The sequence below is a fragment of the Micromys minutus genome (genome assembly GCF_963924665.1).
Source record: "Micromys minutus genome assembly, chromosome: 4".
Classification (NCBI taxonomy): domain Eukaryota; kingdom Metazoa; phylum Chordata; class Mammalia; order Rodentia; family Muridae; genus Micromys; species Micromys minutus.
The window spans coordinates 14,557,704-14,575,305 of NC_137973.1; the positions used below are offsets into that span (position 1 = coordinate 14,557,704).

The window sequence follows — 17,602 nt, forward strand, 5'->3', positions numbered from 1 at the left end:
CTATTGTTTTCAGTAGACATTAACATTCTGGTGACATAATGATCCCTCTGTTTTAGAATGCATACAAATTTGCCTGGTATACCTCATGCAGATAAATTCATTTTGATTAATTACTTTTATTTGCTTATATTTCAAATGATATCGCCCTTCTCTGTTACCCCTTCACCAGTCTCCCCATCCCACCCATCTCCCCGATCCCCTTTGCCTCTATGAGGGAGCTCTTCCACCCTTTCTCCCACTCCCACCTCACTACTCTAGCATTCCCCTACCTTAGGGCAATGGGCCTCTCTCCCATTGATGTCAGGTAAGACCATCCTCTACTACATATGTATATGGAGTCCTAGCTTCCTCCATTTGTACACTTTGGTTTCTAGTTTAATTTCTGTGCGTTCCATGATTTCCAGTTAGTTGATATTGTTCTTCTGGGGTTTAGATATCCTTTAGTTCCTTCATCCCAGCCTCTAGCTTTTTTCTATTGTGGTCTCCACACTCAGTACAAGGGTGGCTGTATCTGCATCCATATTGGTCAGGTACTGGTAGAACCTCTCAGGGAACAGCAATATAAGGATTCTGTTAGCAAGTACTTCTTGTCATCAGCAACAGTGTCTGTGTTGGTGTTTGCAGACAGAATGGATCTCTAGATGCAGCAGTCTCTGCATGGCCTTTCCTTCAGTCTCCGTTCCAATTTTTGTCCATGTCTTTCCTTCGGACAGAAATATTTCTGGGATAAAATTTTTGAGATGCCAGGGTGGCCCCATCCCTCTACTCACAGCTATGTCTATCTACTGGAGGTAGTCTCTACAGGGTTGTACCTCCCTTTTGATGGAAATTTTGGCTAAAGTTATCATCACTGGTCCTGAAAACCTCTCACTTCCCTGGAGCCTGCTACTTTCTAGTAGCTACCCACAGTTCTCCATCCCGATCAATTACATGTTCCTGTTCAATTTCCTCTTTTCTCCTGTCATTTCCAATATATGTTCCTGTTGCCCCCCCCCTTTTCTTGCCTCTACTTTCTGTGTCCCAGGTTTCTCCCTTCCTCTAGCTCCTTTATTACTTTGTTACCATTCTATGTAGGATTGAAGCATTTATACTTTGGTCTTCCTTCTTCTCAGGCTGCATATGGTTTTGGGGTTTTACGGTAGAAATTCTGAGCTTATCAGTGAGTATATACCATAAGTGGGGTGTGTGTGTGTGTGTGTGTGTGTGTGTGTGTGTGTGTGTGTGTTTGTGTGTGCATGTGTGTGGGTTATCTTACTCAGGATGATATTTTCTAGTTTTACCAATTTACCTGATAATCTCATGAAGTCATTGTTTTTAATAGCTGAGTAGTACTCCATTGTGTAAATGTACCTCATTTTCTATATGCATTCTTCTGTTGAGGAACATCTGGATTGTTTTCTTGTGTTGCTATTATAAATAAGTCTGCTATAAACATAGTGGATCATGTATCCTTGTTATATGTTCGAGCACTTTTTGGGTATATGTCCAAGAGTGGTATAGCTGGGTTTTCAGGTAGAGCAATTGGAAATTTTCTGAGGAACCTCCAGATTGATTTCCAAAGTGGCTCCAGATACATATTTAGCAGAGCATGGCTTTGTCTGACATAAGTGAGAGGGGAGGCTTTTGGGTCTGTTGAAGCTTGATTCCCCAGTGTAGGGGGATTCTAGATTGGTGAGGCAGGAGAGGGTGAGTAATTGGAGAAGTACCCTCATAGAGGCAAAGGGAAGAGGGAAGAAAGAAAGATGAAATAGGGGTTTGTAAAGGGATAACTAGGCACAGGGATATTATTTGAAATACAAATTAGTAATATGATTAATAAAAAAGAACTGCACATTCCTGTGAGTTAGATTTTGTAGAATTTTGTTAACATTTAATAGCTTTGTGATGAAACTGTCATTTTGGATTAAAGTATAACTGAATATTATTTATTTCATAGTGTAAACTTTGAAAGCACATAAAAGTAACCACTATGGTAAATTACCTTACAGCTGTTAGGTTTATAATATTAACAGTAAGAAATGAGGGAGAGCAAAAGATCGTCCTAGCAACAATTTGTTTTCTCATAATTACATTTAAAATAGACTCTTACTATAATGATTATTGTTAATACAAGTATGTTAAAAAATATTTTAAAACATCATTTACTTTTGTTTAGTAAAATTTATTTCTCATTAAAAAAATTAAGTAGTGCAATAAGTAGTAGATTTAAACCATTGGTCAAACTGTTGCCATCTTGAGTCCATGAATGGTCATGTGATGCAATTCCATTCTCAGATAAAAAGAAACAAGATTGGTGATAGTTAGAAACATGAAGCCATATTGTCCTGAACAACAGCTTCCAATGTGAAAATGATTAAACGAATGGTTACAGTCACAGAACAAGAGAAAGTCAAAAATCAAAGCATTTTCAAATACCTGCTTGGTCTCAGAGAACAAGAAAATTATTGTCGTAGGCTTTGGTTGCAATCGGATCACACTGGGAACTGGAAGAATCTGGAGGGCTGTTAACACACTCCGTGGGTTTCCCAGATATTTAGAGAGCTAATAGTTCAGACACAGATAAGCAATGAATGGTTAAAGAGTTTGCTAACATGATCCAGGCCATATCAGCTAGAGCTGCAGCATTACAACCATGGAGATTTAACCTCTCCCGAGGTCTATCAGACCTTTAATCCAGACATGGCTTTTGGACCCTGGTGACTTCAATCAGGTCCTCCATGAACATGGTGTAAACAAATAGAGACATAACCTAACTGTCATCACGGAACTGCAATGTGCTGACACACCATATTTTATAAACCATCACTTTCAGAACAGCTCTCCTTGACTATATATTTACTTCAGACAGTTAAAGAGCCTAACATTATATAAAATTGTGTAAATGTTAAAGGAAAATAAGGATAAATATGATGTTTACGGGTTAATCTAATAGTGCTTAGAAAAGCAAGTGTCTGGCCAAATAAAACTCTAATCTTATTCCTGATTTTCTGGATTCTTCCTTTATTTCTTTTCCAGCTTTCCCATAATACCAGCATCTTGAAACATTATTGTTTTAATTTTCTCTTGATTACAGGCAGTGAGTACAGACCCGGTACCAGTTAAATTACACTATGACAAGTCACATGACCAGGTCTGGGTGCTGAGCTGGGGCAGCAGAGAGAAGTCATCACCCACTTTACAGGTAGAGTATGTCGTGGAAGCCCAGGAAGTGATGATTTGAAAATATTCAGATGTCTCGCAGATGTTTATGAGCATTTAACTATGATATTCGTTCTGATGAGACCTAGGGTTTCAGTCATCGTCTGTCCATAGAGAAAGAAAAAACAATGTGTAAAACTCAAATTGTGATTTCAGACTAGGACTATCTCAGATAATAATTATTAAAGGTTGCATTTATATGATAAAATAATAAGTGAGCATAACAGTTAATGCCATGAGAAAAAGAAATATAGTTTGCCTAATTTCTTTTGTTGTTACTATAACAGGTTTTCTGACACTGGATGATTTATAGAGCTAAAATATTATTTTGATCCATAGTCATAAAACCTCTGAACTATAAAGAACATACTGGCAGCTTATGTCATGAGCGTTGTATGACAGCTTAGCATGTGCACCAGAGAAGGCTTAGTGAAATAATTGAACCACATCCTCAATAAATATCCACCCATTAATAAACAGGGAAGGACAGATTTGAACTTTGGACTTTCCTGAGTATTCTCAGTGAAGCCATGTTGTAGAAACTATGGAATCTGACAACCAACCAAAAAGCTAATTTATATAGTCTTCCAGCATCTAGCGCACAGGCCCCTGTTAAACCGAAAAATGTTCTGTTATTCTTGGGACAGTTGCCTATATTTTAAGATATTTACATGATGAGTTCACAGAAACAAAGAAAGAAAATAATAATTTTGGCTGCTACCATGTGTCATAGCCCTCAGATCCTCATAAACAAGTTTAAGAAGAAGAGTGGAAGACACTGGAGATTCATTATAAACTATGTCTTCCAACTCCCTGGGACAAAGTATTGCCTGGAGTAGGCTACTAGAGTAGAGCCCTAAATCATCAAAGTTTTCAAATATTTTAAAATGAGATAATTTTCAATCCCAATTAGCTGTCATTTACAGTGTTCCTAATGATTCTGAGGACTTTCCATTACTGTAGTATTCTACTCAACTTCAATTTCTATTTTTAAGCTAGTTTTTAAGGTGCACACTTTTGACAAATTTGGTGAAAAAAATCATTAATTTTCTGTAACTCTTACTATTAAAAATGCTCATGATCCATTGTTATACTAATCAGTGAGTTTTGACAGAGTTCGGTTGTATCAGTTGAATTTTATTTTTAAAATGACATTGATGTCGTATAAAATATAAAATTTGCTATTCTAAATGTCATAATGAAAATATATTTTACAGTTTTATAGGAGGTAGGACGTCTGCTTCCAAATGTATCCCAGGTCAACAGGCTTGCAAACACCCATGTTTACTTGCTCAGACACCTACCCTGCCACCTGCGTGCTCATTATTTGAAAATAAACAAAATTTTAACCAAATAATTGCTTCTTTAACCACTGACATGGTGCATGAAATATAAGGAATGTGTCCAGAACTTCATATATAGAAAAATATGAGAAATAGAGCATTTTAAATATAATGATATTTTATGTAAACCCAGCTCCTGGAAGTTGTCCACTGACTTCCATATTTGTGGTATTGTGCATACATATGAATATGAGCAACATCTAAAACACACACACACACACACACACACACACACACACACTTACACTCATACACCATACTGCATAAATACATTTTAAATAAATAAAAGTTTTTGAAATATGTTATTATTTATTCTAAGGGTTTGAAAGTTCCCTTGATGAACAGTACAATTTTTACTTTCCTGGCTGTGTCTAACTTTGCTCTACAGAAAAAAATGAATCTAGTACTTGTTTCTTAGTGCCTCATGATTCTCTGTTTTACTATTGTCATAGACTCCGCAGTGTACAGGATGCTTAGGTGTATTTACAGTCTGTGTCTCTTACAGTTAGATGTGTTGTATGGATGTTCCATCCTAAGGTGTTCTTTGTCTTCCTCCTGCCATAGTCAAATGCACAAAAATTCTTTTAGGATACAAGTTTTCCTACACCTAGCTTTTTATTACACATACCAAATTGTTACTAGGTATCAACTCTGAGAAAGAACATGGAGTTTATTAATACAAACGTATTTTAATTGGAATAAAATGAAGTTTCATCCACTGTAATGTTGGGACTAAGCCCTGTGTATTCTGTTTAGGTGATCACTCTGGCAAGCGGGAATGTACCACACCACACCATCCACACACAGCCAGTTGGGAAACAGTTTGACAGAGTGGATGATTTTTTCATTCCCACCCCAACACTTATTATTACACACATGAGGTAAGTACTAAACCTTTTCGATTTCATTGTAATAAAAGACACATAAAATTAAAAAACAGTTTATTTACAAAACACATACAAAGAATAGTAACAGGCAATTTTGAGCTTCTCTTCTTTACATGATTTATCAGTGATAGTGAAGAATTTATTACCATAAACTTCTCTTTGTGTCTAAGGGACAAACTTCAGACTCAAAAAATTGAAGTGTGTTTGTTACTTATATCACTTTAACACATTTTTCTAAAGTGTGGCTGAGAGATTTCTTTCCCCATAGGATCTTATAAATATTAGTATTATTTTAAAAAATCACATGATTTTGATGAATGAATTACTTCACAAATACAGAGAATGTTCTTTTCAATATGTCACCAGGAAGAGCAGAAGAGCCAAAGGTTCAGATATCTGTTCAGTGTAATACATACATACATACATACATGCATGCATACATACATGCATACATACATACATACATACATATATATATATATATAATCAGTCTGGATCATCTTGAGTTTAATATAATATTACATGCAGAAGTATTATTAGTTCATGTGAAATATTTGAATTCTGTGCTTTGAAAGGAGTGTATTTTACTCTCCAATTATTTTCAAGGAGTGAAGGTAGTATTAACTCACAGGGATAAATCTATACAAGGCCTCACAGCACTGTTCTAAGTGCTTGTATGTGCACATAGCTTACATACCAGTGTTATGCATCATTCTGGATTACTGCATACAGTTAACATATTAGCAGAAAATTTTGTGGTTTTAATCTCTGAGTGATTTCTATAAGTTTGTTATAAGAGCTAATAATAATTAGAAAAACACCCAAATGATATCTACAAACAGAGAGAAGATTTTTAGCACTATAAATTATTAAAATGCTTTAAATTTGGGGATGGTATCTTTTAATGTTTATGCATTTGTATTCTCTTAGGGTTGTATATTGACAGACATGCTGTCTAAACTGTACTCTGATTAATTCAATCTATAGCTATTTAACATTAACCATAGAAATTCTATCTCCACATAGAATCTAATTTTAGTGAACAAGGTTAATCATTAAATTTCTTATGTTGCAGGTCAAACTGTTCCAACTATTGCAAAAATGATGACTAAGAAACACATTATTTTAACACAGATTCTTTCCCCCAGATTAAATTGATATTTATGTACGTTTTTAACAAAAGTTATTATTTACTTGAAACGCCTGAGCAGTAAATGTGGTTTGTTCTACAGACTTTGTTCAATAAATTAACAATGGAATTTCCATGTGTGTAAATGTGATGTGACTAAAATTTTGTGAACTCTATTTCCTTAATTTGAGAGCACTGGCTCACTTATGCATTTCCAACACACTTCCACGTCCTCAGACTGAGGGCCTGACACATAATATGTGTTTGATGACTATTGGCTTTCTTCTTCTGGTGTAGCATCCCATTAATCTGCTTTATTCCCAGAAGGCATCACCCTCATTTTATATAACTGATATCTTAATGTCTGATGTACACCTGGGCCAGTGTCAGGATTTAATATTCTTAGTGCCTAAAATGATGGATACTTAATTTATTTTTTCATAGGAAGGAGGGAAGTGTTACATTTCCGATGATTTGGCTTGGGGAAGAGCTGTCTTTCAGAAATATTGTGCTCCTTCTTGTCTAATACACCTGTGGTCATGTAACATCCATGACACTTGGATTGTGTGGAAATAGTGAACAATGACAGAAACACCTGAAAGTGGAAAGGGTGCCAAAAGAAAGGGGCACAATGCTGAGCTTCTTGTGTGGTGGCTTTTTATCTCCCTCTAATCATCTCTCACTTGTGCTGTTAGCTGCTAGCCTTGGCACAGCCTCAGACCAATGCAACACTTGCTGTTCTTGACAGTCACCATCCTTGTCACTGATGGCAGCATCCACTTAATTTCCTTCTAAAAATTGACATTATATTACTGAAGTAATCCTTTCCCAGTGATAGCTGTCTGGACATCTACCCTTGTAGACAAGGTTATTTTTGGATGAGGTACAATTATGCTAAAAGTGTATATACTGTTAGTCTGGTTTATTTATGTATTTAATGTCCCACCCACAATCCTCCATGCCTTCCTTATTTTGTTTCATCTCCTATAATCTTCAGGTTTCTTTATTCTGGTCTCTAAAATAGCTCAAGAGTGAAGAATTTAAAACACAAAAGTGAATATAATTTTTTCCTTCAAAGTAACTGCAATATGCACGCATCTTTGTATCTTGGTTAGTTTTGGAGGTATATAATGCAATATATGCACATAGGTCTGAATTTTAATGAGCATGATTGATCAGTAAATTTTTATCTTTGAGATACATAGGTACACATATATCTGTGTGTATATATATATGCTTGATATATGCTTGAATAATTACGTTGAGGTCCATAAAAATATACAATGTGAATACATAATCTATCAGGTCATAAACTTTAAATATCAGAATAAATCCATATGTTGCACTAGATTTTTATACACACTGTTTACAAAAATGATACAAATTCAAAATATTTAGAGAATTTGTTTAGCATTCTCAACATTTCAAACATTCTTAAAATTTCTAAAGCAGGCTGTTTCTGACCTGCTTTAGAAATTTGGCTTTCAAAAACAGGTTGTTCATGTTTAAATGAGGGTCAGGTTTTCTATTTTCCTCCTGTGCATCAGAGAATTTTGTCTCATTCCAAGGCTAAACAGCCTGTGTCTGATAAACTTATTTTTCAACAAAATAAGAAATTTCTGGAGATAATGTTCCTTCTTTGTCTTAATGAACCTCTCATTTTTGAAAATAAATCAGGAGACCATGCAAGCCCTCTGCTTGAGCCAGTTGCTATTAACAATGCCACACAACATTCGATTCTCTTCACAGTTTCCTTAAACTTTTGAACTCTGGTTTGAGGAAAAGCTTGTGTGTCCACCTTTCCCTCCAGAAGAAGTTGCATTTGACTCAGTTTTCTTGCAGAGAGAAGAGCATGGAGGATGCTTCTAATTCTGATGTCCTGCTATAACCTGATGAGCTAGTGAAAGTGCATAAATTCTTCCCAATAACCTTTAACTTCAATAACCCAAATTCTGAGTTGATTTATTTAGTCTCCAGCAGCTGAGAAAATTGAAAATAAGTTTAAAGGGCATGAATATCACAGAGATGCCCTTCACGTGTTCACTGAAAATGTATTCAGGGGCCGGGGAGAACATTCGGCTGTCAAGAGTACGGCTGCTCTTGGAGAATACCCAAGTTCAGTACTAGCATTCACTCCATGGATCATTAACCACCCATATCTCGAGTTACAGGACCTGATGCTCACTCCTGACCAATGTGGACAATACCCATGCGTGTTGTGCACATACATACAAAAATAATATTAACAAATCTAAAATAACTTAAAAATAAAATACATTTATATGAAATAGTACATGATTGCATTACTTTTTGACTTATGTTTTAAATATAATTATGTTTACATAAAACCTGTCCATTGATGACTTAGTAACATGATTCATAATCATAGTTATCAGAATTGGAATTCTTGTGAAATTTCAGTACTGAAAGCATCTCTTAAACTCTTGACTATGGAATGACCATACTATCTCCTAAATATATTTTCAGTATATAGTTGAAGGACGGCTCTGTGATAGAATTTTTTTTTTCCAATTTCTTCTTATCCCACTGTCTAGCCCAGTATGATGCTATTCTGTACTGAATTTCTTATACAGGATGATTCATCAATTTTGAAAGAACAAGGTTAGTTGGTAGGTACTCCTTTACTACTGGATCCTTAGAGTCATCTGTGTGCTAAGACAAACACTATCAGACAGTAAGATATTAATGACTGGTGAAGTCTCAGATGGATCAGAGCGCTAGCTCAGCTCATTGCCAGGGCTTCATAGCATCTCACACTGCAGCGACCTAAAGTGAGAAGCAGGAGACATTGCCCTGCAGTCAGAGAGTGTCTACAGTGCACTTTTTCTGTTATAAATTATACCAAAAAATGATTAAGAAAACATTGGGTTTGACATATTGTTTCCTTAAAGCTTCTCCAAGAAGGAAATATTTCTCCTACAGGGAAAATAAACATTCTCCAAAAGTTAAAGTACATCATTCGCCTTCATATTTTAAAAATATGTTGAAACAATATTATATAGATATAGATAGATATAGATATAGATATAGATACAGATATAGATAGATATAGATATAGATATAGATATAGATATAGATATAGATATAGATATAGATAGATATAGATATAGATATAGATATAGATATAGATATAGATAGAGATAGAGATAGATACAGATACAGATATAGATATAGATATAGATATAGATATAGATATAGATATAGATATAGATATAGATATATACATATGTGCAAGCGTGTATAGAGAAACATTCATCAGTAGGGCTCTGTTCTTGTCAGAGACAGTCCACGTGTGTGGAGGAACAGAGGTCGCACTAAAACAAAGGAGGTATGTTTTATAAGAGTACTTAATAAAATACAATCTCCTGATGACAGACAACAATGTAAGGGGTGGGAGTCTATCCTTTAACCTAGCATTCGGAAGGCAGATGTGAATAGATCTCTGATAGTTCAAAGCCAGCATGGTATTCAAGTGTTCCAGGCTAGCTAAAACCAAGAATGAAAAAAGAAAGCTACTAACAAGCAAACAAACACAAAAACAAACTAAGGAACAACAAACAAAAACAAAAAAGAAAAACAAAAAGAACTGTAAATTTAATTTAATGGATATCAAACAAGGAAACCTTAATTCAGTCAAAGAATTTCTCATTTCATTCATTCTTATTTGCTAATCAACTAATGGAGAGAAAATAAAAGGATAAACAGAAATGTCTCCGAACTTTTAGGCCATTTAAACTTTCTGCTTACTGTGATTAGTATAGCAATGAACAGAATGTGCAAGGCTTTGATATCGGTATCAATCTGCCTCTTTTAATAAATAAATCTAAATTTATTTGTTTTCAATTTTATTGGCTATTCTCTGTATTTACATTTAAATGTAATACCCTTTCCATCCACACTTTTCACCTCCTCTGCTTCAACTTGCTTCCATGAAGGTGCTCCCTCTCCCAATCACCCTCTCACTTCAGTGCCTTGGATGGTTGATGATGTTGTTCTTCCCACGAGGATGCAAACCTTTGAGCTCCTTCAGTCCTTTCTCCAGCTCTTTCATTGTAGTACCTGTGTTCAGTCCGATGGTTAGCTGCAAGCATCCTCCTCTGTATCTATATGACTCTGGGTAAGCCTCTGAGGAGACATCCATGTATGGTTCCTGCCAGTAAGCACTTCTCGTCTTCAGTAATCGTGCTTGGGTTTGGTGGCTGCATATGGGGCAGTTCTCCAGGTGAGGCAGTCTCTGTAGATCTATTCCTTAATCCCTGATTCTCTATTTGACCTTGTATTTCCTCCCCTGTTTTGTTCTCCCTTCTAAGAAAAACTGAGTAATCCATATTTCGGTATTTCTTTTTTGTTTTTTTTTTTTGTTTGTTTGTTTGTTTGTTTTTTTTTTTTGAGCTTCCTAAGTTCTGTGGTTAGTTCCTTAGGAATTCCAAGTCCCCTCTTTTTTTTGGGGGGGGTGGCTAGTATCTGCTTATAACTGAGTACATACTATGCGTGTTCTTTTGTGACTGGTATACATCACGCAGGATGATAGCTTCAAGTTCCATCCATTTGCCTAAGAAGTTTATGAACTCATTTTTAATAGCTGAGTAGTACTCCATTGTGTATATGTACCACAGTTTATGTATCAATTCCTCTTTTAAAATACATCTGGGTTCTTTCCAGCTTCTGGCTATTATAAATAGGGCTGCTATGAACATTGTGGTGCATGTGTCCTTATTGTATGTTGGAGCATTTCTGGGGTATATGCCCAAAAGTGGAATACCTGGGTCTTCAGGTAGGACTATGTCCAATTTTCTGAGGAACTGCCAGACTGATTTCCAGAGTGGTTTTACCAGCTTACAATCCCACCAACAGGAGAGGAGTGTTCCTTTTTCTCTGCAACCTCGCCAGTATCAAATAATTCTACTTTTATTCTTAATGCTACTTTCACCCCTCCTCTGTTTGCTATTATACTGAACACTTAAGACAAACTGTGTGTCAGCACATTTGTTCATGTTTGTGTGCATGTGAAAAACAGACATGCAAACACAAACACACACACACGGGGATTGGAGCGACTTGAAATTCTTGTCATATAGGTACTTCACTTGCTTAGTGAGAGTCACACCAAGGTATTTCATATTTTTTGTGACTATTGTTAAGGGTATCTTTTCCCTAATTTCTTTCTTCACATGTTTGTCCTTTAAATATAGGAAGGCAACTGATTTGTTTGAGTTAATTTTATATCCTGCCACTTTGATGAAGTACTTTAGCAGCTGTAGAAGTTCTCTAGTGGAACTTTTGGGGTCACTTAAGTATACTCTCATGTCATCTGCAACTAGTAATATTTTTACTTCTTCCTTTCCTATTTGTAACCCTTTGATTTCCTTTTCCTGTCTAATTGCTCCAGCCAGGATTTCTAGTTCTATGTTGAATTGGTAAGGGTAGAGTGGGCAGCCTTGTCTAGTCCCTGATTTTAGTGGGATTGCTTCAAGTTTCCCACCATTAAGTTTGAAGTTAGCTATTGGTTTGCTGTATATTGTTTTTATTATGTTTAGGTATGGGTCTTGGATTCCAGTTCTTTCCAAGATTTTTAACATGAAGGGGTGTTGAATTTTGTGAAATGCTTAGAAGTACTCCATATTGTAGATCTTATGTTTCTGAATTGTTATAGAAATGACTCTTTCTTCTTCTTTGGAACATCTTTTTCCTAAAAACCCAATTATGTTGGTTGATCTTCCTTGTAAACTATACATAATGCCCAAAAACTTAAGAAAATCATGAGTGTCTTCGAAGGAGAATCCAGATATTCTCCTTAAGAGACAACTATGCTGTCATGTATAATAAAAGTTCTGTGCTTTCTTCCTTTCTCATATAATTTTGTGGGGGGTTCTCCAAATGATACTTCAGTTTTACTATACACATACAGATTGTGCATTTTGGAGACTACTTAGCTCAGTTTATTGTGTAGTAGAAACACATCCAAACAGCAATGATTACATTTAAGAAATGCAGATGTGTCTCAGCTAATGATGGAGTTGTGCCCTCATAGACCCAAGCTAAAATGAAACTATCTTAAGGTAAATGTGTGAAAATACAGCAGGCCTCAGTTAAACAGTGTGCATTACGATATATGTGATAGAATTCCAGCTGCTTTACTCACAAGCTTATTTGTACAACTGAAAACTGGTTTGCTGCTGTTACCCAACACCCCATTAGATCATTCATGGTGCCTATTTCCAGTCTGAAGAAAGGTCAAATTTCAAACCTGGAAGGGTGGGTTCTACTGAAGACATTTTCCTTTGTCATCATAAAGTTGAAAATCTGTGAACTCAACAGTAAGAGTTGAGTTCACACACACCAAAGAACACACACACACAAAAGAAAGAAAGCAAAAAAGTATGTTTGCATGTGTGTCTGTGTGTGTGTGTGTGTGTGTGTGTGTGTGTGTGTGTCTATGTGTCTCTGTGTCTGTGAGAGGAGTGGCAAAGGGAGAAAGTCAGAAACAGAGAGACAGAGAACATCCTATATTTTCTCATTCTTCTAAGCTTAGCTTGGAAGATTATTTTAATCTTGGAGGAAATATAGCACATGGTGTATTTTAGCATAGAAATTGATCTGATTGGCACATGAAACTTGTCATAATACAGTTTCCCAATTTATATAACATAAGAGGACCTTTCTCAAATGATTTCCTTACATTAAACCAAAAGACCAATACTACTAAATAAATAACTTTCTCATTTAGAACATATGCATAAATTAATGGAAACAAACAATAATAAAATGTTCTCTTAATATGACCTAATGTTAGCTTTACATATGTCATTTTCAACTTTTGTCTACAAATTTAATATCAGTAAGTCTAAGATGGTCATGGATGAATGTTGATGGTTACAACTTGAAATTGCAAAAAGAAATTCAGAGAGTATTCAACCAAGATAACATTTTGATTATGTTCATTTAATTATAAGCCTGTAAGCATAACTCTCTAGAAGTAATTCTTACAAAACTTAAGATAAAGATAAAAGAATCTATCAAGAACATTAAGACAAGGTTTAAAGGGATGGCTTAGTGTTTAGTAGTACTGTCTACTTTCTGGAGAGCCCAGACTTGATGCAAGCACCACACACTCAAAACCATTAGCAATGCCAAATACAGGGGATCAGATGCCCTATTCTAATCTCTATAGTCACTGTACAGATGTGTCCTTGACATTCATGAAAGGAAAATACTTATGTACAAAAATAAATTTTTAAAGTAATACAAATATGTACCTTTCCTCTAATTTTTATTCAATTATTAATAAAACTTCTTAACATTAACTTGTTATGCCAGGCATATGATCCAAAGAGCTACAGTACTTTTGCAGATTTTCCTTTGTGTTCAGGATGGTTGACCAGCCCAGCAGAAATGGCTATCTGAGATATATATCTGGTTGTCCAAGACAAAGCCTGAGTCTGATGCCATAGTCATAGCAAATGTGATCTTCTAAGTTGATAAGAGAATAGATAATAAATACTTATATTCCACCAAAACCAAATTCAGTTATCATTGACTTAACTCTAAATTCAGTTTATTGCCTATAAATCGCCAGTTTTTCTTTAATTTAAAACACTTGAATTTTTAAAAATTATTTCAAAAGTGAAGTCTAAAACATGCATTAAAATGTGTTTGTGTGGTTTTTTATTTAATATATGGACTTGACTTTCTCATCTGCAGAATCTTTGCAGAGTTCTTGGCATACAGTATGACACTAACCAATGGGGTAGTGCATTACTCATTAGACTATATCCCACGGTGGTTGTGATAGTTAATGCTTTCTATGTTTTTACTAAAAACATATTTTTTTCTGAATATTTGACTAACACAGCAATTTTCAGGAAAGGAGGAAAGGATGGGGTACAGGCTGAGCAACTGGTGAGTGGGAGACCTAGGCTGCTGGGGAGCAGAGGGATCTCTGCGGAGTGCACATGGAAAGGGCACCCCCTGCCCTGACCTACCCTGTCCTCCCCGATCCAGTGACCGGGAACAGATCTTAGGAACTTCGGTTCCCACCCGGAGACGACTTCAGGACACAGAGCAGAGCCTGGCCCAACTGCCAGCCAGAAAGGCGGCTCGTACAGGCTGAGCAACTGGTGAGTGGGAGACCTAGGCTGCTGGGGAGCAGAGGGATCTCTGCGGAGTGCACACGGAAAGGGCACCTCCTACCCTGACCTACCCAGTCCTCCCCGATCCAGTGACCGGGAACAGATCTTAGGAACTTCTGTTGCTACCTGGAGACGAGTTCAGGACGCAGAGCTAAGCCTGGCCCACCTGCCAGCCAGAAAGTTGGCTCGGAGAGGCTGAGCATCTGTGACCAGGAACAGATCTTAGGAACGTCTGTTCCCACCCAGAGGTGACTTCAGTACGCAGAGCAGAGCCTGGCCCAGCTGCCACCCAGAACCTGGGCTGCCGGGAGTAGAGAGATCTCTGCGGAGTGCACACGGAAAGTGTACCAGGGACACAGACCAGATACAAGGGAAAGGCAAGAACATATCACTGACAACAAAATGGTAAGAGGAAAGAGAAAGAGTATATCCCAAGTAAACCAAGACAATCTAGCAACATCAGAACCCAGCTCTCCGATAGTAGCAAACATCGGAATTCCAAACACTCCAGAAAAAAAAGACACAGACCTGAAATCATGCCTCAAGATGCTGATAGAGTTACTTAAACAAGAAAGAGAGGAAAAGCAAAAAGATTCAGGAGCTTTTAAAGAAGAAACAAGAAAAACACTCAAAGAACTCAAAGAATGAGACGAAAACAGAACCAAAGAAGTAAAGGAATGGAAGTGGGAAATTAAAACAGAAATTGAAACAATAAAGAAAGCTCTAAAAGAGATAACCCTAGAGTCAGAACACCAAAAAAAGAAATCAGGAGTCACAGAAGCAAGCATTTCCAACAGATTACAAGAGATCGAGGAGAGAATCTCGGGGGCAGAAGACAACATTGGAAACATAGACAAAACAGCAAGAGAAGATGCAAAAAAAAAAAAAAAAAAAAAAAAAAAGCTCCTAACCCAAAATGTCCAGGAAATACAAGAAACAATGGAAGACCGAACCTAAGGATAATAGGAATAGAAGAGGGAGAAGAGTATCAACTAAGAGGCACAGTAAATATCTTCAACAAAATCATAGAAAAAAACTTCCCTACCCTCAAGAATGAGATGACCACGAGCATAAAAGAAGCCTTCAGAACTCCAAATAGGTTGGACCAGAAAAGAAATACCTCCCAACACATAATAGTAAAAACATCAAGTGCCCAAAGTAAAGAAAGAATACTAAAAGCAGTAAGGGAAAAAGGTCAGGTAACATATAAAGGCAGACCAATCAGACTCACACCCGATTTCTCAACAGAGACTATGAAAGCTAGAAGAGCCTGGACAGACATCATGCACTCCTTAAGAGAGCACAAGTGCCAGCCCAAGCTGCTATACCCAGCAAAACTATCAATAACCATCAATGGAGAGACAAAGATATTTCAAGACAAATCAAAATTCACACAATATCTGACCACAATCCCAGCACTACAACAAATTATAGGTGGAAAACCCAATACAAGGAGAAAAAATACAGCCTAGTAAAAACAAGAAAACTCCTAAACAAGAAAACTAAAAGAAGAAAAAAAACACAGACACTACTCAACCCAAAAAAGCAAAAATGGCAGGAAACAGAAACAATTATTCCTTGATATCTATTAACATAAATGGTCTCAACTCCCCAATAAAGAGACATAGACTATCAGACTGGATACATAAACAAAATCCAGCCTTTTGCTGCATACAGGAAACTCATCTCAGAGACAGAGACAGACACTATCACAGAGTAAAAGGGTGGGAAAAAAACTTCCAAGCAAACAGCTCCAAGAAGCAAGATGGAGTGGCTATTCTAATATCGAATAAAGTAAATTTCCAACCAAAAGTTATCAAAAAAGATAAAGAAGGACACTTTTTACTCATTACTGGGGAAATCTGTCAGGAGGAACTCTCAATCCTTAACATATATGCTCCAAATAAAAAATCACCCACATTCATAAAAGAAACTCTACTAAAGCTCAAAAAATACATTTCACCCCATACAATAATAGTGGGAGACTTTAATACCCCACTCTCACCAATGGACAGATCAGGGAAACAGAAACTGAACAAGGACACTGCAAAACTAGCAGAGACTTTGAACCAACTAGAATTAATAGATATATACAGAACATACTATCCTAAAGTAAAAGAATACACCTTCTTCTCACCACCCCATGGCATCTTCTCAAAAATTGACCACATAATTGGACACAGAACGAGCCTTCATCGATATAAGAAGATTGAAATACTCCCATGCATCCTCTCAGATCACCATGGTCTACGGCTGGTCTTTAACAACAACAAAGACAAAAAAATGCCCACATACACATGGAAACTAAACAACGCTCTGTTAAAGGATAGCAGGGTCAAAGAAGAAATAAAGAAAGAAATTAAGGACTTTCTAGAATTCAACGAAAATGATAACACAACATACCCAAACCTATGAGATGCAATGAAAGCAGTATTGAGAGGAAAACTCATAGCCCTAAGTGCTTCCAAGAAGAAACTGGAGAGAGCTCACATCAGCAACCTGACAGCACAGCTAAAAGCCCTAGAACAAAAAGAAGCAGATATACCCAAAAAGAATAGACGGCAAGAAATAATCAAAATTAGGGGAGAAATAGACCAAATAGAAAAAAAAAAAAAAAAAAACATTGAAAAAATCAACAGAACAAAGAGTTGGTTCTTTGAGAAAATCAACAAGATTGATAAACCCCTAGCCAGACTAACTAAAGGGCAAAGAGACAGTATCCAAATTAACAAAATCAAAAAGGAAAGTGGTGACATAACAACTGAAACTAAGGAAATTCAAGAAATCATCAGATCCTACTACAAAAACTTATACTCCACAAAATTGGAAATTCTGGAGGAAATGGACAAATTCCTAGACAGATACAAGGTCCCAAAGTTTAACCAGGACGAAGTA

General features: G+C 36.4%; 1 protein-coding gene across 3 annotated transcripts in view; it reads left to right on the forward strand.

Annotated features, from left to right (window-relative positions):
• The window catches only part of FSTL5 (follistatin like 5), a gene marked incomplete at both ends in the record, with an annotated part of 572,330 nt that overhangs the window by 522,682 nt on the left and 32,046 nt on the right, over window positions 1-17,602 (forward strand). For all 3 annotated transcript variants that reach the window (XM_080915373.1, XM_080915374.1, XM_080915375.1), the window contains 2 exons: window positions 3,074-3,181; window positions 5,298-5,422. In XM_080915373.1, the coding sequence (XP_080771499.1) occupies window positions 3,074-3,181; window positions 5,298-5,422 (233 nt within the window). The remainder of the gene's footprint in view (window positions 1-3,073; window positions 3,182-5,297; window positions 5,423-17,602) is intronic.